This window comes from Eptatretus burgeri, chromosome 6 (assembly GCF_056783735.1).
Source record: "Eptatretus burgeri isolate ZD-2024b chromosome 6, Ebu_testis_v1, whole genome shotgun sequence".
NCBI classification, from domain to species: domain Eukaryota; kingdom Metazoa; phylum Chordata; class Myxini; order Myxiniformes; family Myxinidae; genus Eptatretus; species Eptatretus burgeri.
This window is the reverse complement of record NC_140966.1, coordinates 36,305,397-36,327,799: the sequence shown is the minus strand read 5'-3', so window position 1 is coordinate 36,327,799 and position 22,403 is coordinate 36,305,397. Positions and strand designations below refer to the sequence as shown.

General features: G+C 43.4%; 1 protein-coding gene across 7 annotated transcripts in view; it reads right to left on the bottom strand.

Annotated features, from left to right (window-relative positions):
- Positions 1 to 17,714, bottom strand: part of LOC147024542 (transcriptional enhancer factor TEF-1-like) — a 364,156-nt gene extending 346,442 nt beyond the window's left edge. For 4 of the 7 annotated variants that reach the window (XM_085884571.1, XM_085884574.1, XM_085884570.1 and 1 more), the window contains exon 1: positions 17,579 to 17,713. In XM_085884571.1, the coding sequence (XP_085740697.1) occupies positions 17,579 to 17,638 (60 nt within the window). In that variant the 5' untranslated portion in view covers positions 17,639 to 17,713. Of the gene's footprint in view, positions 1 to 17,578 lie in introns of all 7 variants that reach the window. The other 3 variants (XM_085884568.1, XM_085884569.1, XM_085884572.1) reach the window with 1 other exon arrangement.
- Between the last annotated feature and the right edge of the window lie 4,689 nt (positions 17,715 to 22,403).

The following is a 22,403-nucleotide window of genomic DNA, read 5'->3' as shown; positions in this document are numbered from 1 at the left end:
CCGGATTTCGGCATGGGCAAGCTGGGCAGTTGCCCAGGGACCTCCACAACCAGGGGGCCTCCACATATTTCATGAAAAAAAAATTGTAAGGAAAAATGTATTTGTGAGTGCCTGAATGGTAGTTGGTAGTTAGTTGAACAGATACAAGATATTCATCTATAACAGATATAAGATATTCATCTTATCTCATTCTCTATTTTATATAGAAGTTCAGATTCTTTGTTCTTGAAAAATATACTTTATGGATGACTGTAAATATGTCTTGTCACCTTTTTAGTATTCTAAGGTAGGGTGGGCCTCCACTACTGAAGGCTGCCCAGGGGCCACCACATGTCTAAATCCGGCCCTGGGCACGAAGGTGACTGTACCTTGTTTTTTCAGCATTGCAATCATAATAGTACGAGAGTGAAGATGCTGTATTTGCATTGGCCCATTGATATTCCAATCTGAGCACACAGCTCATGATAGAAATCCTATATACTGTGTAAATTTGTTCATTATCAACAAATTTCCTTGTAATTTGTGTAAAAGTATACATTTTACCTTGTCCTATAAGTGTTACAATAGGCAAGCAAGCTCCTCCATAAGGCCAAAAATCAATGAAAAAGAAGACCAACTAGAATTAAAAATATAAGACCCTGCCTTGACCATCAACACAACAACTTTGAGAAATGCTGGGTAAGTTGAAGTTACCTTCACACCTGTCAGGAATGCAGGAGTGAAGAGCATGGTGGATTATTGCGAAGCTGATTAATATAGTTGTGAATTCATGGTACAAGTTATAGATTTGGACAACACTTCTGACTTTTCACAAATGAAGAGAAATAAGTCATATTCTTCCCACATTTGCAGTATGTGGCTGCTGGTTTGATCATTGCTATAGAGTGTAGCTGAGCAGCTGATGCAGTGCTCCATGTAGGTGAAGAAAGGAATTTCTGGGAATTTGGTCAGATTCATAAGGATTGTATGCCTACTGGAAGTCAAAAGACACCATGGGATCTTTAACATCCACCAACGAAGAAAATGCCTGGTGTTGGCTTAATGGTTAGGGTGGTGGGCTTGGGCTCCGCTGTTGAATTAATACCAGGTGGGGTTGACTCAGCCCGTCATCCTTCCGAGGTCGGCAAAATGAGTGCCAGCTTGCTGGTATCCTGTGTCGGAGTGGCGACCCGTCCAGGATTGTGCCCATTAGCCGAGGAGACTGCTTCGGCAGCACCAACGCTCTGCATAGAGTAGGGTCCTAATGGATGGAAGGATGGAACTAATACTGTTAAAGATTCGATGGTGGAGGGATTCGCACCCTACTCTTGACAGCCAAATGTTGAAGATTCGGCATCACTTAACAGAACCGCCGTCTCAGGGGTTATAACGCCGGCTGATTTGGCACAGGCCTCGGATCACGATACCAAAGTACACCTGTGCCTTGCCAGTTGGGGAAATAGACCCCGGTTACAGACTGGGTTTGTCAGAGACCGAGTGAAGTCTGCCAGTCCGTAACCATTTTGGTTCTATATACAAATCGAGCGGTTGTTCCTCAGCATGGCACGAATAAACTCAAGGCAGCAACTTTCATATGAATCAGCCAGATTTATTGGGGACACATCGGGGAAACACGACACAAGCAAAACATTCACGACAATGTTTTAATTAATCTATAACCCGCTCTTAACTGGGGAGCTACAGATGCGGGTTTCGAAGGGAGCCCCAGCGAAATAAACTTTAGACAACATGCAGACAAGACACGGAGTACTTGGTGATGCCTCATGGACGAGAGGAAGTGTCGAAGGAACGAATGCGGCTCGTGAGAAGCCGATGTCAACGGATTCGCGCGCCCAAGCTCGAGCACGCCGCGTGGCAAGATGGCGCTCGTACTCCTTCTCCCGGCACCGCTCGTGCATGCAGCCTTGGCGCGTCCAGCACCCGAAAGGTCGACGGCACATGATAGGAAGATCTATGGTGTGTTCCAGCTGATTTCTCACAAGGTCCAGTATACAAATCCAGGCCTGGCCTGTTCACCAGACTAGGCCAAATCGGGGTCTTGGGAATCATGGCCGAGGAGGAACAGCCAGCCAAAACCACTCTCTACAAAGCCGATCGCTGACTCACACTAGCCGTTCCCCTTGTCTTTCGGGGCGGGCCTTTTCCACGAAGCAGATTGTAGACTCACACAGCCGTCCCTCTCGAAGCAGATCGCCGACCGACACCAGCAGCCTCTTATCCAGCAGAATACAGACAGACCTCATGCAGTTCCTCTTGCTTTTTTCACAAAGCAGATTGCAGACAGACACAGCCGTCCCTTATACAGCAGATCGCGACTCGACATTCAGGCAGTTACTCTCTTGCTTCTTGGGGCTCACTTTTCTGGGACGCCTCCGGGGATACGTGATTGGTCCATCCCTCGAGTCCACAGCCGCTCTCCACCAATCGGCTGCCGACACGTCTCGGCGACCGACACTCTCAGAGTGCTGGGCGGGGCTAGTTAGAAGGGGGGAAAGAAAAAGAAGCAAGGTGCCTCTCGGTACACCACCACTGTATGAACACTGGACAGCCTGTTACACATGTAATGTCTAATTACCGAACAACCTGGCTAAACATGCATTAAAGGGGGGGGGGGATCTGGGCTGATCCTATATTTAATAACCCACTAAGGGCCCATTTCCGCAACAATACTACCTGATGGATCCCTAGCTTAACTTCCATTCGAGGGACGGCACTCTTTCTGATGCAACTCCCTGCCTTTGAAGCACTGTTCCAACAGTTTATATTTGGGTCAGAATTACATACATACATACATGCGGAGCATGCGCCACAGCGCGTCGCTCTATCCACTTTCTGCCGGTACTCCAGAGGCCTCCGTCTTGCCATCCCCCAAGAACATGTCTGGCCAATCCCCATCTCTTTGGGATAGGACATTTCAGGCACCCACCTGAAGGGACCACCTCAGGTTAAGCCGAGGAGACCGCCGTCTTGTGGATGACACCTCAGCACCACCCTGCCACACACTACTTAATGTGTTTTGGTGGAGTGAAGTGTTTTTATGGTGGCCAGACTGCATTTCCTACCACCAACCCCCTAGGAAAGATAACCCACTGCAGGAGGACATCCGCATACACATATGGGCATGACATATGGATGGCCGTTGGCTCACAAGAAGGTCCTCCACCCTTTGAGAGGTTTTGTTTTTAGTCCTGCTGGGTGTTCACATCCATTCACTCTCCTCACCAGGAGGATCCGGTGGGGGTGACTGTTCAGTCACCGACACTTGACTATGAACAGGTTAGTACAGATTTTAAGTCAGAATTAAACCAAGGTTAGATATCTCAAAGGTAATTGTGATACCCCTGTGCACCATCTGCATGGAATATAAATAAATCAGGTGGCCTCTTAACATAGAGTAAAAACATACTGCAGGAGGAACTGTCAGTGTCTCGGTGAAACAGAACCTTCAAATTATAAAAGAGAAAACGGGAAAAGCTGTTACAACCTACAGTGTCATACTCTATGATAAATAAAGCCCAATGTTTGTGTTTTTTTGCATGCAGTCTAGTCTCGTGGAAGAGCTTGAACAGAATGGATCAGGCCACAACATAACAAAAGGAACGGCAGAAAGAGAAGGGGAGAATGTCAACAGCAGGGCCAAGGGACAAAATAAATAGGGACAGACAACAAGGGATGCAGGTAAGGGTGATGGGCAGTGGAGAATGCAGGGGGGTGGATTTGATGGATACAGAAATAAAACAGGAAAAAAAAAAACGTTTTTTTAGTTGGGGAGGTGTTGATTTGACAAGTATAGAAAGAACAAGGTTTTTGATGGGGGCTGATCTCAGATGGTTATGAACAGCAGTCGTGAAGACCTGGAGGGAAGAATGATATTGAAGAGAATGTGGAAGTTTGTTTCACAGGCGGGACGAGTACGGCACCCGGTAGAGCACATACCTCCGCCAGACTGAACAGTTTACATTTTGTATCCCACTCATAGGCCTGATCTCGATCTGCAGCTGCATCAAAATCTAATCACTTGTTCTTGTCACCTTACCAACTCATCCACCTCGCTTTGTCATAACTCATACACAACTTTTTGAAATAACATGCTATACTGTGTGTAATTTTTGCCCCATCGCTAACTGGTGAAGAATCACTTCAAAAATTAAAAAAATTCTCGGATCCGGATTTGGATCGTCACAAAAATCAACTCGATTCTTCGATCTATGTCACACGCCCAACCTGTCCATGACGTTTCGTCTGAATCCGTCCACAACATTTTGAGAAATCGTGCTCTATATCGTGTTTGGCCCTCACTCTCAATGGGGAAGAATCAATTAAAAAATTATTGAATCTAACAGCTCAGAGACTAGTGCATTGGAGTACGATAAAGACTGAGCCCAATAAAGGATGCCTAGTCAGCAGATAGTTTTGAAGGCCCACATTGATATTATCATAGCTGATGGTGAGGCCCAAATGTTTGAGGGACTGAACTTGTTCAAGAGGTTGTTTTAATGTTCAAGTCATTTCATTTTTTGTGAGGAATACGATTCATTTATTGAATCTGGTTAGGCTGTTAAAATTTTTGAAAAAGTCTTGGATATCGTGCTTTGTTAAATGAAAATTGGGGCCAAAGTCTTGGATATGGGGATAATTTTGAAAAAGTCCTCAATGCCATTGTCTTAGTTTAATGGAGAAGCTTACAACATTTATGACAATACCATTAGTGGACATCAGTGTAAATTTTACATACATTTCAAGGGTCTTGTGAGGTAAAAGAAAAATCAGCACAGTATTAAAGATCAAAACCAGCATTCACTTTATGATCTATGTGATCATATGGTCTGCCAAATAGGCCAATTCAAGCAAAGAATGGATGGAGTCCCTCAATGTCAGACATGATATCAGGGATGTCACACTGGACATATTGTTGCGGGCCGGGTATCGGCGACGAGCACGACCGCTAGATGGAGCTGCAGAGTCGACTCCACCGAACACCCGGAATTTATAGGTCGTCACCCCGGACTACTCCAGAGCCGACGGGTCCCTTATCGGACCGAAGATCGCCAATGGGTCGACCATGTGGGGTAGTGTCGATTGCCAATTTCAATTTACCTAAATACCCACGTCGTCCAAACTACCGGGGAAATTCACCCTCGACGGCCCTCGTACGAGTCGAGCCGTTAGCGTGCCCGACCCGTGCGCAACCCGAGCGGACAGTTGGCGAAGTTCCATCGGTCTGAATGTACATTTACAGCGGCAACAGCCTTTATAATTCACCAACACGCGTCACGCTAAGCCAATGGAAGAAACACAGCAACAAACTGATACATTTAACAAATGTATTTATTTATAATGGGGCAGGGGAGCACGCAAGAAGGCAGAGTTAACAGAATACTGAAGGAATAGCAATTTATGTACAAGGACTTATGCAGTTTTACTTAATAGATTGGTGCCACAAACACACAAACACATACACCGAAGAACCGGTGGCCACAGCCTTGATTGAGGCCTCCAGCTCGGAGGGAAAGGCAAACTGAAGACCAGAGCCTTCCTCGGACCTGTCCGCCTCGTGCGGGTACGTTGAGCTGGCGGGGTGACAGGACTCGGACCTTTCGCGTGTGAGGCGAACGCGACAACCACTTGTGTCGCCAGTTTCTCTCTCCTTGTTGACCGACAGACACGGCACGCAACCCTTGCGGTTCTTGTCGAGGAAGGATCTCTCAAGCTATTTTTCTGGTTTTTTTTTCTGGTTTTCTCGCCAGTTTCTCTCTCCTTGTTCACCGACAGACACGGCACGCAACCCTTACGGTTCTTGTCGAGGAAGGATCTCTCAAGCCGCAAACTTATTCACCCTGTCCCGGGGGGGGGGGGGGAAGGCCTCCGCCCTCCCCGCTCTCCCTCACTGGACGGTTTTGGCGCGCAGAATCGCTCGTCGCCCTGTCACTGGCCAAAACGAGCGGCAAGTCCGTCGATTGGCCCGGGGGTGTGGTGACGTCACGTGGACCGTCTTTCTCACCGTTGCGGGGTCTGATTGGCTGAGCGGCGGCCACTCACTCGTAGCACGCTGATTGGTTGAGGGCCGCCGTGAGGCTCCTCCTTGAACTCTGCCCACCATGACGTCGGCCAGAGGAAGTGAGGTGAAGGTGAGGGTGATGCTGGCGTTGTTGTAGACGATGTTGGTGGTGTAAAAATAAAAGAAAACCCTGACTATCAAAGTAACTTCGCAGCGCATGTACATTTAATTACCCATTAGACACGGGACGGGACCCTAACTAAAAATGCACACTTACCGATAAAACTGTTCTATAGGACCTGTATGTGGAGTGCTCATGGCTTCCAGATTCGCAACAATATCTCATGCTTTTGATAGACTTTGGCATCCTGCCTTACTCTCCAAACTCTGCATATGGCATCTAAAACCAACTCCACTCATGGCTTACTGACTTCCTCTACTCTCATAACCAACATGTGGCACTCAATAGATCATCCTTTCATCTTTTCTCACTATCAAGGCTGGAGTGCCCCCAAGGCATTGTTCTGGGCCCAGTCTTATTCCTGATCTTCATCAGTGATCTCTCTGACTCTCTGGGAAATCCTCTTTATCTATTTGCTGATGACTCCACCCTCTGCCTTGACATCCCTCATCCTTCAGATAGGTGGGCTGCAGTCACTTCCCTCTTGTTCAGACCTTGAAAAAAAAAAAATCACAACCTGGTCAAACACTTGGAATATGTCTTCCAATCAAGACAGATCTCACAATCTCACTATCTGTCTCTCCAAAAGGACTGTCTGGCAAACTATCCTATCTACTTTCTCAAGAATCTTGTTGAGGAAGCTTCGTCATTCAAACTCCTGGGTCTCACTCTCAGCCATGATTCTAGGACAAACCACATTTCGAAGTTGGTCTACAAAACCAGTCACCAACTGTGCATCCTCCATCATACAAAGTCCTTCCTTGGCACACCTGAATACCTATCCACTGACAAGGCCTTCATCCACAGCTTGATGGAGTACAGCTCTCCCCTCTGGACTGCCTCCCCTGCCTCACATCTTACTCAGCTGGACTCCGTGGAAACCAAAGCCTTCCAGATTAATGGAATCTCCCACAATGAAGCTGAATCTATGGGTCTCTCAATTTCCCATCACAGACAGGTCGGTGGTCTCTCTGTCTTCTCCCGCCTCCTTTCTGGAATCGTTCCCTCTGCTCTTTCCGTGCTTTCTCCCTCACAGGTTTCTGCAGAGTGCACACAGTCCACCATCAACCCCCTGCTAGTGAAACTCCCACAATCCAGATTCACTGCACACCTTCACTCATTCATTCCTTTTTTTCCAGCCTGTGGAACCAACTTCCACGTTCTCTTCAATCCCATTCTTTCCTCCAGGTCTTCAAGCCAGCTGTTCACCACCATCTCAGATCGTCCCCAATCCAAAACCAAATTTTCTACCCCCGTTAACCTCTCCCCCACGCCAAGCACACTTCCTTCCAAATTTCTAGTTTTTCCTTCCTGGGAGTTTGCTTCTGTATCCATCTTGTCCACCCCATGTGTCCTCCCCTATTCCTCCCCATATCCATAATTTCTCTGTCTCCCTCTATTTTGTCTTTCAATCCCACTGTTGGTGTCCCCCTCTCTCTCTTTATTGTTCCTTTTTTTTCTGTTGCATCCTGATACATTTAGTGTTCTAGCTCTTACACGAGCCTTGCCTTTGTATACAAAACAAATGAGTATGTTTTATGATAAATTGGATGGCTATGTACACGATTCCATATAATCTGAAGAGGGATCTGTTAACATATAAATTCTTCTCATCATTTTAATAGCATCAAATTATTGCATAAAATATGGGAATTTGTTTCATGAATGCAAACAGGGCTGGCAGGATAGCCTAAGGGATATGCACTTCTCTTTGAGCTATGTAGCCTTGGTTTGAATTGGAACTCAGCTACAAGTTGTTACCCTGGTATTTGTTATGTACTCTACCTGATGGTAGAGGCATCAGGTGGTGCATCAGTGTGTGCCATGTCGGTGGGGGGGATGTTAAGCTGGAGGACCGGCATTCCCTGGCCATAAACATTCCCTGACCAACCCCATCAGGAAATGGGAATAATTGCAGATGTTAAAAATAGTAGTAGTAATGTTTCAGAAATGCAAACACTTTTGGTAGTTGATTTTAATTGAAATTAACTTGAAAGATTATCAGGTTATTTTGGGGAAAGTACATGACTTGCTATTCAGAATAATTATGCACATGTAACCTATAGATTTTAATGGATTTAACAAAATGCCAAGGGGGACAGGGAAAAACTAAATCACTGTGGGCTGGCAGTCAGCTTCCTAGCTTAGGGCAAAGTGGTGGAGACGTCGACTTCAATGTAGTGGGGAGTGGTTGAACAAGCCTCACTGGTTGGACAGGTTGAAGTTTGTGTTGGGTGCGGGTTGGTTGTACAAGATGAAAAACAATGCTTCCAAATTGTCAGTACAAAAATGGTCGTGGAAAGAAATACATTTTCGCAGGAAGCAGAAAACCACACATATGGGACTGTGCATTGGTCGTGAGGGTTTGCAAAAGTTTACGTAGAAACGTAAACCATGAAACGTAGATGGTCATTCCTTCCTTAATTTACTTATCTTAAATAAATTTGATGTAAATAAGAACACAAATTTACTAGCAAGGAGAATTTATTAGCCAATAGGAACACAAGAAATAGAAATGGAGGAAGAGGGATCTGTTAACATCTCGGCTTGATGCATGTAACTTACTGTAGAGTCTCCAAGGAACAGATCACTTCAGACGTTTCAAAGCACACGATTGCCTTTTGTACGTAGAGATTGTGTGTTAGCTTACAAATCAACAAATCCAAAAAGCCTTTCATTCTGCGTTAAGAAGACGAAAGATTTAAGATCACACTTTTGGAATTAATATGAATTTGAACTTAAAGAAAATAAATCTCGCAAGGCTGACATCAGCACTTGAAAGTCTCCAGACACAAACGTGCCACGTTGTCTGTGTTACAACGCGCTCGACTCCTTGGGGCAAATTCCCCACTTAGCATGCCTTCTGCCTAACTGTACATGTCACGGTCATTTGTAGTGGTTGAAAAAAAAATACAATCCATGCTGTTAAGGCACGATTCAGAAAATTTCACACATTCCAAACAATCTCAAGATATGCATGGAATCACAGGATATTCCAATATTAGAAGAAAGCTGATTATGTAATGAATGAATAAATGTTTTGTCATCTAAAGATCTCTCAACCTGTGATTAAAGTGTATCACTTTCTTTAGGTTCAAGCATTGAAGAACCAGAGGCAGTTAGGTCAAGGCAATGACATGGTTGATTGAGTGGGGTGCTCAACAAATTTGGGAAATAATATCTTCATAATAGTCTGAGAAATTTCAAAAAAGTTTTCAAGGGTACCGCATAAGAATATATAATTATAATATAAAATATATTTCCTTAATTTTAGAAAAATAAATCTGCCTACTTGGACTGTTGTGTCCCATTCTGAGAAGTTTTTGGATGCACCTCGTAATGTCTGAAATCCACTGGATCACATATATATTCATGTCAATGGTGATGTTGTTAAACTTTTGGAGAGGAGGGGATAAGAGTCAAGAAAGGGTAGAAACGCTCAAAGAAAAAAAATGCAGAATTTGACATGCAACAGCAGCTCAGCATTGGACAAGATGATTGGACAAGATGCTTGCTGACCTCATAATTTTACAGCCCTAGTTTTAGATCCCATTTAAACAATGTTGAATTGTCAATTGTCTCCTTATGTCAAAAAAATGTAACCCTTCATGTCAAAAAACAACTTCCTGTCAGACCATGAGACGTTGAAAGCCATTTATCTTTCGTAAAAGTAGGACTCTGATCAAATTTTAAATAACTCCCCTAATCTACTGCATCTGTGGCACAGCTATGCCACAAGTCAGAACACCGGCAAAACAAATTATTATTTATTGAATCCTGAACAATTTATGATGTCAATCAACATGTTTTCATCCCAGGAATGGAAGAATTGCCAACATCCACCTTATCCTTTGCCATGTTCTACACATTCATTTTCAATATAAATTGCTCACCCCCCCCCCCCGCAACTCCCCTTCTCTTCCTTTTCTTAAATTTTTTTAAGCAACGCAGATCCCCCTGCCCCCCCCCCCCCCCCTTTCCCTCCTCAGCCAATCCTATTCTCCCCTACCCCCTACGTTGTGTTAATAATATGTCAATGACTCCTCCTAATAAAAACTAAAGTTCATAGAACACCTTACCCCACAGTCTTGAGAAACAAGAACATGGGCCGGGTTTACGAGTGAAAAATTTGATTGTTCAAGATGAAGTAAAATGGCATAATAATTTATCCAGGTATGCCAAACAGAAGTGTTTTGAAAGTGCCAAGAAGGCGATTTGTGTTCTACAGTGTTCAAGTATACAATTAAATTGAAATAAAATAAATATTTTAAAGGATGTTAAAAAAAAAATTGGAAAGTTTACCGCAATTGATACAGCATCTTTTACACCACCTTATTTAACACATTATATTAGTTAATCATGCCCATTGTTTACATACGTTATGACACCATTAAAAACATTAAGTTTCATGTTTGGAATGATTTTTAATTAGTTTTGACTGCCAGACAGGCAGAGAGAGAAGAAAAAAATATCTCTCTCCTCTCTATGCATGCATGATCAGGACAAATACACATCCAAAGTAGTGTATGTTTGCATATGCGTGGCACAAACACTTGATAAAGAAGGGTTTACGATTGCATTATTTGACCAAGAGAGTACATAGAACATCTTATGCCATGCTGTCGGGAGAAAAAGGGGATGGGAAGGGTCTTTTCAACTCTTGCTTTGTGTTTCCGAGCATGATCTACATTAGCTTTGTTCATGAACTTCGAATAACAGTCGCGGATGGCAACAATACAAAGCCAAATGGGTCAAACGAAACAGTCCAGAGTTGACAATGCTGCAATGAGATTAGTTTTAGTCGCCATCGCAGATTATCCATGCATTTGCACAATTCCAAACCTTCTGCCAACTCTTCTCAGAGAAACTGACTATTTATGAATGATGTTTGAGAAAAAGATGCACAAAACAAACTGATTTTTTTGGTCGAAGTTAGCACTGTCTTTACATCATGAGGCACTGCCATTTTCTCGAAATCTCACTGTTCTTCCACCCTCAGAGCACATGGCAAATTTGATTGGAAGAGACGGCATAATTCTTTTTTTCTGAAATGCTGCTAAACTGAGGGTTTGGAAGTGCAAACAAGGCGATTTGTGTTCTACATTGTTCAAATACTGTAAACTCATTTGAAACAAAATAAATGTTTTAAAGGATGGAGAAAAAAAAAAAAAAAAAAAAAAACATTGAATCAGAGGTTTTCCAGCCATTTATGCATTGGAAACACCATCTTTTACACCACCTTTTTTCTGGATCTTTTACACCACCATTTTTTTTCTGGATCTTTTACACCACCTTTTTTTCTGGATCTTTTACACCACCTTTTTTTCTGGATCTTTTACACCACCTTTTTTCTGGATCTTTTACACCACCTTTATTTCTGGATCTTTTATACCACTTTAATTTTTTTTTTCCTGAAGTTGCCAAATTCAGAACCATAGCACTGATAAACTGCAGGTTTGTGTTCCGCTTCATGTTCTGATTGGTGTTCTATCGTGTTCCAAATATAAAATTAAATCGAAATTAAATAGCTCCTTGATCATAGCCTGAGAAACAGCGTGAATCAATTGATTAAGCCTGCTTTGCACTCCACACATGGGGGAAGGGGGGTGGTGGGGGGAGGAGGTAATGACATTGAATGCTGTCTTGATAACTTGGTGGTCAGAGTGCAACTGAGCATTAAACATGTAAGAATACAAAGTTGTGAATCTTGTGCCACATGATTGATGTCCTGTTGTGTCATCATGCCCTTTCCTCTCATACACCGTGTGTAAAAGGTTGAGATATTCCCAATCAAATGCTCCCATGTTAGATACCACTACAAAGCAATATGCTGTGAACATGTGGTCATCTTATACCGAGTGTTGTGTGGTCATCAGATGCAAAATAATAACAGTCCTCTAATAATGTCTCATGCCATTGGTTTAATGTCATGGAAATGCGAGCCTGAAAGTAGGTGTGTTACTCCAACAAGAGGATGACATGTCATGCCTTGAAAATACACGATATAAAGGCAATGAAGGATCACCTAAGCCATTTTGAAGATGACCGATTATACTGCAAGGTGGATGATCACTGCAACAAGATGAAATGACAAGGGACCACTGGAATTCTCAAAGGTAATGGATGCACGCAAGCATCTATGTTTATAAAGGCAGCCATTAATCAATAGACAATGGACAACCAGACTCAAGACACACCCTCCTCTGAATGATGAAGAATTACTAATGGTTTTGATGACAGATTTATTTCCATCAACAGAAGTCTCAAAGACAGGCTTTAAACAAACAGCTTTGCCAGAAGGGGCGCAACAACATCCCGAATAAAACAGTCTGTAATCGACTTCATGTTGCTGCTTTGCATGGTAACACATCATACTAGAAGGGCACCGATAGAGCGCATACCTCCACCGTGTAATGCCTGATCCAAGAGAACATATCAAGCCCAATAAATATATCATTTTTAGCCGCATCTCTCAATGGTGAAGAATCACTTTAAAAATTAAATAATTCTCGTATCCAGATCTGGATTCAGATCTTCACCAAAATCGAATCAATTCGTCCTTGCCACACACCCAACCTGTCCACCAAGTTTCATCCAAATCCATCCACAAGTTTTTGAGATATCGTACTACATATAGTTTTTATCCCAATCTCTCAAAGGTGAAAAATCACTTTAAAAATTCTCGTAGTCTGATCCGGATACAGATCTCCACCAAAATCTAATCAGTTCTTCCTTGTCACACACCGAACCTGTCCACAAAATTTCATCCGGATCCGTACACAACTTTTTGAGATATCCTGCACACAAACAAACAAACAAACAAGCAGTCATAGACTGGTACTTACGAAATCGTCAACTTGACCTCTAACCTTGTCTAATAAAAGCTGTCTCTGGAGAAGGTAGCGACGCAAACCAGAAGTTTATACGACGATTCTGTACCACCCCATCAAAAATCGTAACGTCGACAGAAGCAAAAATCTCCATTTCTCCATGCAATTATTTAATATTATTTTATTAAAGTCACAAAACCGTAATATTCGGCCATCCACCAACAATCTTTACATAATCTGATGGGTTAGCGAGTCAGGCATGCGATGATAACTTTTATTGGGATAAAAAATGACTTTTAAACACCATCTTTATCGAAAACACCATCAGCGCGCACACGCAAAACCTTTACGTGACTCAACGACCCCTCTGCTCGAGCGCTGCACCACATGACGAGCCGTGACGCGGCGAGTGAAATATTTTTTATACAATCTTAAAACGTCTCCAAAACATCCGATTTTTACCAGAATTTCGACAACCGAGTTTTAAGCGTCCTAAGCGATAGCAAAAACCGAAGACAAAATAAAAATAGAAGTTAAAACGAACTCGTAACATCGACCGAAGCAAAAATACTCCATTTCTCCACATGAATTTACGGAATTATGTTTGACCTCACTGTGACCTTGACCTTTGACCAATTTTGACCAAAATCAAATCAGCGCTAGCAATCACCCTCCTGAATCACATGGTGTTATTTGACATTGGTAGCTTCTTCCGTTCTCGAGTTGTCATGTTTTCGATGTTTGACCTCATTGTGACCTTGACCTTTGACCGATTTTGACCAAAATCTAATCAGCACAAGCCATCACCCTCCTGAATCACGTGGTGTAATTTGACATTGGTAGCTTCTTCCGTTCTCGAGTTATCTGTACCAAACCATCAAAAATCGAATATTTGACCTCACTGTGACCTTGAACTTTGACCCATTTTGACCAAAATCTAATCAGCATGAGCCATCACCCTCCTGAATCACGTGGTGTAATTTGACATTGGTAACTTCTTCCATTCTCGAGTTATCATTTTTTGGATGTTTCACCTCACTGTGACCTTGACCTTTGACCGATTTTGACCAAAATCGAATCAGCGCTAGCCATCAAGCTCCTGAATCGCGTGGTGTAATTTGACATTGGTAGCTTCTTCCGTTCTCGAGTTATCGGAACCAAACCATCAAAAATAGAATTTTTGACCTCATTGTCACCTTGACCGATTTTGACCAAAATCTAATCAAAATCTAAAATCTAACCAAAATCAAAATCTAATCTAAAATCAAAATCTAACCAAAATCTAATTAGACCAAAATCTAATCTAATTTGACATTGGTCGCTTCTTCCGTTATCGTGTTATCGAGTTTTCGTGCCTACACACAAACACACAAACACACACACAGAGGACGGAAGTCATCAATATACTTCCGAAATCTTTAGATTTCGTAAGTAACAAGCAGTCATCGACTGGTACTTACGAAATCGTCAACTTGACCTCTGACCTTGTCTAATAAAAGCTGTCTCTCGAGAAGGTAGCGACGCAAACCAGAATTTTCTACGATGATTCTGTACCAAACCATGAAAAATCGAATGTTTGACCTCACTGTGACCTTGACCTTTGACCGATTTTGACCAAAATCTAACCAGCACTAGCCATCACCCTCCTGAATCACGTGGTGTAATTTGACATTGGTAGCTTCTTCCGTTCTCGAGTTATCGTGCCTAAAAACAAACACACAAACACACACACACAAACAAACACACAAACAGAGGACGGAAGTCATCAATATACTTACAAAATCGAACAAGCAGTCATAGATTGGTACTTACGAAATCGTCAACTTGACCTCTGACCTTGTCTAATAAAAGCTGTCTCTGGAGAAGGTAGCGACGCAAACCACAAGTTTCTACGATGATTCTGTACAAAAACCATCAAAAATCGAATGTTTGACCTCACTGTGACCTTGACCTTTGGCCAAAATCTAATCAGCACTAGCCATCACCCTCCTGAATCACGTGGTGTAATTTGACATTGGTAGCTCTTTCCGTTCTCGGGTTACAACTTTTTTTTGGATGTTTGACCTCACTGTGACCTTGACCTTTGACCGATTTTGACCAAAATCTAATCAGCGCCCGCCATCACCCTCCTGAATCACGTGGTGTAATTTGACATTGGTAGCTCTTTCCGTTCTCGGGTTACAACTTTTTTTTGGATGTTTGACCTCACTGTGACCTTGACCTTTGACCGATTTTGACCAAAATCTAATCAGCGCCCGCCATCACCCTCCTGAATCACGTGGTGTAATTTGACATTGGTAGCTCTTTCCGTTCTCGGGTTACAACTTTTTTTGGATGTTTGACCTCACTGTGACCTTGACCTTTGACCGATTTTGACCAAAATCTAATCAGCGCCCGCTATCACCCTCCTGAATCACGTGGTGCAATTTGACATTTGTAGCTTCTTCCGTTCTCGAGTTATCATGCCTACAAACAAACACACAGACACACAAACACACACAAACACACAAACAGAGGACGGAAGTGATCAATACAATTACGAAATCTTTAGATTTCGTAAGTAACAAGCAGTCATAGACTGGTACTTACGAAATCGTCAACTTGACCTCTGACCTTGTCGAATAAAAGCTGTCTCTGGAGAAGGTAGTGACGCAAACCAGAAGTTTCTACGATGATTCTGTACCAAACCATCAAAAATCAAATGTTTGACCCCACTGTGACCTTGACCTTTGACCGATTTTGACCAAAATCTAATCAGCAGTAGCCATCACACTCCTGAATCACGTGGTGTAATTTGACATTGGTAGCTTCTTCCGCTCTCGAGTTATCGTGCCTACAAACAAACACACACATAAACAGATGATGGAAGTCATCAATATACTTACGAAATCTTTAGATTTCGTAAGTAACAAACAGACAGACAGGGGTGAAAACATAACCTCCTTCCACCTTCAGCGGTGGAGGTTAAAATGTTTATACAGATGGCAAAGCATGGTGTGGAAGGAATGACGTGGTTGCAAGATTGGATGTGGTCGATCCAGGACAGGTGGGGTAATGTTTTCTCAAAAATTTGAATTTCAACCTGGACTTATAAATTGCAGCAGAAGGTTCTGGAGAGGCATGTCCCACAGCAGCACAAACAGAACATGGCAAGCACACCGTAGAAGACCACCAATCGTAATGAATGGCATAACTGCATGTGAAAGCACTGAGCTAATCATTATCCTGGAACATTTTACTGCCGTATTCTACTGGGAAGTACTTCAGCCCCCTTTGCATGTCATCGACGATAAGAGTCAATTCAACGCACATTCAACCTGTGATGCTTTCGTGAAAGGATTCGTCGAAATCAATGACGTCCAAACCCCTCTGTGACTTGCCACATCTCAACACCAATCCCCAGCAGAACAAATCAATCTGTATGCAGCAATTAATTGTTGACAAACTCCCATACAGCTTTGGACGAGTTGGCAGATGCTTCTCCGAAATGAAGTGCCAAGTCCTTCAACATATCAGAAGACTTGTTCACAACATGAGAAAATGCTGTTTGGCCTGTATTGATGCTGAAGATCTAGCAACACGCTATTTAAGGAGCTGCATACTCTCAACTGTCAACCCTTAATGGCAATCAGATGAATAACATCACATTTGGATTATATAAACCCAAGTAATTTACTCGATTCGGGTTTTCTCAACTGGTTGTGCAATTTCCTCGAATAATATGATGTTATCATATTGGTGGCATATGCCAGACTTTTTCATGCGCAATTTATAAAGTGTCATTACAGGCAATCGTGGCAGTCTAATTGCCAAACAACTCAACCCTACATAACCCATGACATGGCGATTTATAAATGATCAGTTTGAGCAGGTCTGCACCCACCTTCACAAAACTCCCCGTGAAAGCTTTGTACCTTGGGTGCCAGACATGCATGGCGTGCTTTTCGACGGAAGGAAAATGGTTTGCTATCAAGTTACCTGTGTTGGGTCGTCTCTTTGTTGAAGAGCCAAGAAGTATTTCTTTTTTTATTTTTCAAGAACAGATCGAAGGCCTCACCAAACAAATTTTCTGTCACAATGCAAAGCTGACAATGGCAAATTAACTATCTTTTGTTTGCATTTTTAACATCTTCCTAATTTACATTTCTTGCATAATTACTGAAATCAAAAAACTTTCTCAAACAAGAAAGAAATTTCAACAGAACTCGAAAGGGAAATAAAAGGAAGGGTATTTGTGCTCTTACAAACAGACAAGAAGCTGAAATGGGGTTGAGTGAGGGTCAAGGTGAAATGGCATTACAATCTTAAGCAAATTAATTATGACACGTCTATTAGTCATTACGAGAGCGATCCTAGCAAGAGCCTACAGGCCTTCTCTTCGAGGCCCAGAATCCCTCACAGCAGCACAGGCAACTTCTTAATTGTAACCATGCCCTGCACAATAGGCTTTCGTACATAGCATGCTCACAGTCTGGCCTCCATAATGGATTTCACGCCAAGGCCCACAAGAGCGACTGCTCACTCAGAGACCTCTGGGCCATGGGGTCATCTCGTTACGGCCTCTCTTACATAGTCATTGGCCTTCCAGAAGCGCAGATGCGCCATCTGGCCTGTGCAGTGGCACAGCATGATGCGACCGGCTTCCTGTCACCCCTCCCAAGGCAGAAACCGACTTGGGCAGCGGCCGATTATTACCGCCAGTAAGGCGTCTCGTGATACGATGCCGCTCAGCTTTAAGCCAACGGAGGCCTCTGCTAATGGCAAGGGGGAGGTGAGGGATTGGCCTGCAGCTGCCCAAGCAAACGGTGGTGAATTCAAGCCTCGAATCACATGCATAAACTGGCTGTGATTCATACAGCACAATTCTGCTCGAAATAGCAATATTTGCCGATTGGAGTCCCATCGGTTGTTTTGTGTTGTCTTATTGAATTCTCTCATTGATATTCATCCTGTATTAAATATCATTCTGAAATGTTTCAAAACAACGGATCCTCATTTATCTTCATAACTGCAGGCAAAATATTCAATTGTGTTTGGTAATATTTAAAAATAATAGATATTCACCCACTTTGTTGACTGTTTGGTATTTTTTAGACCACGCACGCAAAGTGAAAAGCGGGGTTAAGCATTTGGTTCACTTTGTCTGTCTGTCTGTCCGTCTGTCTGTCTACAAGCATCAGATTATGATCGAGGAACAACGTAATTTCAATTGAACATTATATTTTGAACACGAATCGGAAAACGAACCTGTAGTTTAGCAGTACTTTGGCTCTGAATTTGAGCCTATCGCATGTGCACGTAGAGTCCTGAGTGAGATCATAATTTTTGTCTATCTCTGTGTTTGGCAGTAAAACAAAATTGAAAATCTTTCCGAATAAGAAGCTTACTGTTTTTTAGGGATGTCATAAAGGACACAAACAACAGGCACGAAGAAGTAATGTAATGTGATTAATAAGGTGGTGTAAAAGACAATGCATCAATGGCGATAAACTTCAGAAATTATTTTTTTCTACAAACTCAAAAATCTTTATTTTATTTCAATTGGATTATATACTCGAACACTGCAGAACACAAATTGCCTTTTTGTCATTTAGCAGTACTCGGACAAAATATTACTCCATTTTACGTCATCACGACCAATCAAATTTTGCCACTTGCAGACCCCGCCCATGTCCTTGTTTCTCAAGACTGTGCAGGGAAAGGTGTTATTTGAACCCTCCAGTTACCTCCACCACCAAAGGTGAAGGAGGTTATGTTTTCACCCCTTTCTGTCTGTTTGCTTGTTTGTCACTTGCAAAATCGAAGATTTTTCAAGTACAGTATATTGGTCAGTCGATTTTGTTATTGGGTAGTCGATCTATCTACCATTATTGTCAGGTTTTCCGTCGTTATGTCTGTCTGTCTGTCTGTCTGTCTGTCTGTTTGTCTGTCCAGGCCAGTACTCCGTTAATCTTAGGCCGATTTTGATGAAACTCTGGTGGTAGGTTCATACCATGACCTAGTTGTGCGTGTTTGAGAACCGTTGCTGTGGACCCCTCGGTTGCCTAGCAACGGGCCTTTGAAATTTTCAAAAAAAACTAAAAAAATAAAAATATCGAAATTCAAAAATCAAACTATGATCGTTTGTGGGCAACACATTCAGCCTCCTTGACAAAAAAAATTCAGCCCGCTCCCATGAAAACTGTCGGAGAAGATAGACTTTGAATGAACCCTGGTCGAAAAAAATTTAAAAAAACGAAGTTCGTTATAACTCAGAGACGATGAGTCAGACATACATGAAACTGGTATGGTAGGTTCATGGTATGTCCGAGTTATGTGTGAGAAAGAACCGTTGCTATGGATGCTTTTGTTGGCTAGTAACGGCTAAAAAACGACTAAATTCGACTTGATCGACTAACCATGTCCGCCTACCGGCTTGTTCTGTCTGTCTGTCTGTCTGTCTGTCTGTCTGTCTGTCACCTAAAGGTCGCAATTTTAAACCGATCTTCACAAAACTTCACCACATGGTAGAGTTTGTCATCAGGAAGAAGCCTATTGCTTTTGAGGTCAAATGGGTAAAAATGTCAACATAGGCCAAAGGTCAACAACTTAGGTGAGATTTCTAAAATCCTCATTTTTCATCCGATTGACTTGGAATATGAAGAGGATTTTCACATCAGGTCACTGAATTCAACCAGCTAATTATTTTTGAGGTCAACGTCGACCAAAAGGTCAACTCATGCTCAAGGTCAACAACTAAGGGGGTATTTCTAAAATCCTCAATTTTTGTCTCATTGGCTTGAAATTTGAAGAAGATTTGCACGTCAGCTCACTGAATTCAACTCACCAATTATTTTTGAGATCAACATTGGCCAAAAGGACAACATAGGCTGAATTTCTAAAATTATCAATTTTCATCCGACTAACTTGAAATTTGAAGGGGAGTTGCATATTTGGTCATTGAATTCAACCACCAATTATTTTTGAAGTCAAATTTGTTTTGTGGATTTTACAAGTGTCGTGCTCTGCATGACGTCTTCTTGTTTGTTTGTACGCAGGATATCTCAAAAAGTTGTGGACGGATCTGGACGAAGTTTTGTGGACAGGTTGGGTGTGTGACAAGGACGAACTAATTAGATTTTGGTGAAGATCCGGGTCCGGATACGGCTACTAGAATTTTGAAGTGATTCTTCACCATTGAGAGATCGTGCTCAACCGATACATAGCACGATATCTTAAAAAGTTATGGACGGATTTGGATGAAACTTGGTGGACAGGTTTGGTGTGTGACAAGAATTGATTCGATTTTGGTGAAGATCTGAATCCGGGTCTTCTTCTTCTTTCGGCTAGCTCCCGTGAGGGGTCGCCAGAGCGGATCAACTGTCTCCATTTCGGTAGCACAATTTCCACTGGTACCCTGCTGACCACCGATACCGGTGGCGGTCGTTGGTATCCCGGGCCTCGACCGATCCGGTATGGAAATTCGTTTTGTTGTCCGCATAATGATTTGGCATAGGTTTTTATGCCGGATGCCCTTCCTGAGGAAACCCTGGTCGCCTCTTACGACACACAGGGATATGGTACACCTATTCTAACCGGGGCATACACCGGATCTGGATATCCGGATCTGGATAAGATAATTATTTAATTTTTAAAAGTGATTCTTCACCATTGAGAGATAGGGCCAAAAACGATATAGTGTTGCGAATTTGGAAACTTACTGCACTCAACATTCAGTAGTCCCAATAGATCAGTTATATCGGTAAGTATGTGTTTTATAGATAGCTTCCTTTCCCTTGTCTAATGGGTAAAAAAATGTTTGTGCGTTGTGAGTTACTTTTGATATAAATAAAGTTACTTAATAAAAGGATTTCCTTTTATTGGAAAACACAACATGCAACAACAGCAACGCTTTACTACAGTTCTGCAGAGAACAATGACAACCCTCTGCCCTGGGATTCTCCGCGCACCGAGTGGGGGAGGGGTCGAGCCGCGCCGGAGCGCATAAAAGGGGAGTCCGCAAACGGGGGACAGGAGTCTGTCTGGCTGGTCTTGGTCGACATCGTCGTCTTCGTCCTCCTCCTGGCGATAGAGAGCCTGAGGAGCCGCAGGAGCTGGTCTGGAGCCTGGGGAGAAGCTGGTCTTGGTCATTGTCGTCGTCTTTGTCCTCCTTATCACAATTGAGAGCTCAAGCGACGTCAGTCCCCGCAACAACCGCAAGGGTCGCTCGCCGGTTTCTGGGTCCGGCTCGCCTCACCGAGTCAGCTTGAAGACCACACGAGGTGGGCAGGTCCAAGACAGACCCTGGTCTTCCGCCCGACTGTCCTCTGGGCTGGAGGTCCGAATAAAGACCATTGGTCCGATTCTTTGGGTGTGTGTGCGTGTGTGTGTCCGTGGGCACGTCTGCTAAGTAGTGAATCGTATCAGTGCTTTTTGCTTGTATATACGTGTATTTATTAATATTCGGTTTAGCGCGGACCTTATGTGCTCCCCTCACCCCCCCCCCCCCATTGTAAATAAACACCCCCATTTGTTCAACGTTTCAACTCGTTCATGTCCATTCTTTCATTGACTGAACATGCTGCGTGTTGGAAAGTTAGCCAGGCCGTTGCCGTTGTAATGGGATATTTGGAACCGACCGATCTTGGCGATCAAACCGCTCGGATCGCACATGGAAAGGGTACACTAAGCGGCTCGTTCCGTACGGGAGGCCATCGAGGGTGAATTTCCCCGGTAGGTTGGACCACGTGGGTATTTAGGTAAATTGAAATTGGCAATCGACCCTACCCCACGTGGTCTGTCTATTGGCGAACTTCGGTCCAAAAAGGGACCCGTACTTTTCCAAAGAAGTACGATCTGAATTCCGGGCGATCGGTTGAGCCGACTCTGCAGCTCCATCTCGCGGTCGTGCTTGCTGCCGACGCCCGGCCCCGCAACATTGGTGTTCTGGAGTACGATTTGGCCCCTCGGCCTCCGTAGAGAAATTTACGGGTCGGATCAGGGGTGTACAGAGTGACCCCCCCACACCCCCGTTCCCCTAAATTACTAGCGTTTTCAAATTATTTCCAGCACGCGACATGTCTAGCCAAGACGAGCTGAGGCAGGTGGGTAGTGGTAATAGTGTAGACGAATCTATGGCCCAGGACGAAACCACCGTGCAGGACACCGCCATGCAGGTTGACCATCCCCCACAACCGAAGTCAGAATCCGTAATGGGTGCAGGGGCGGCGTATGACAACCCCCCCCCCCATCAAATTCCCTCCCCGACCCCGGCCGGTTCCGCACACCATCATGGCCGATCGGCTGCGCCGAGTTCATTTGAACTGGGCCAGTTGATGGCAATGCTGGCAGAAATGAACAGCAAGATGGATGTGAGCGCGCAAAGTATGAACGACAAAATGGATGCGATGAAGGG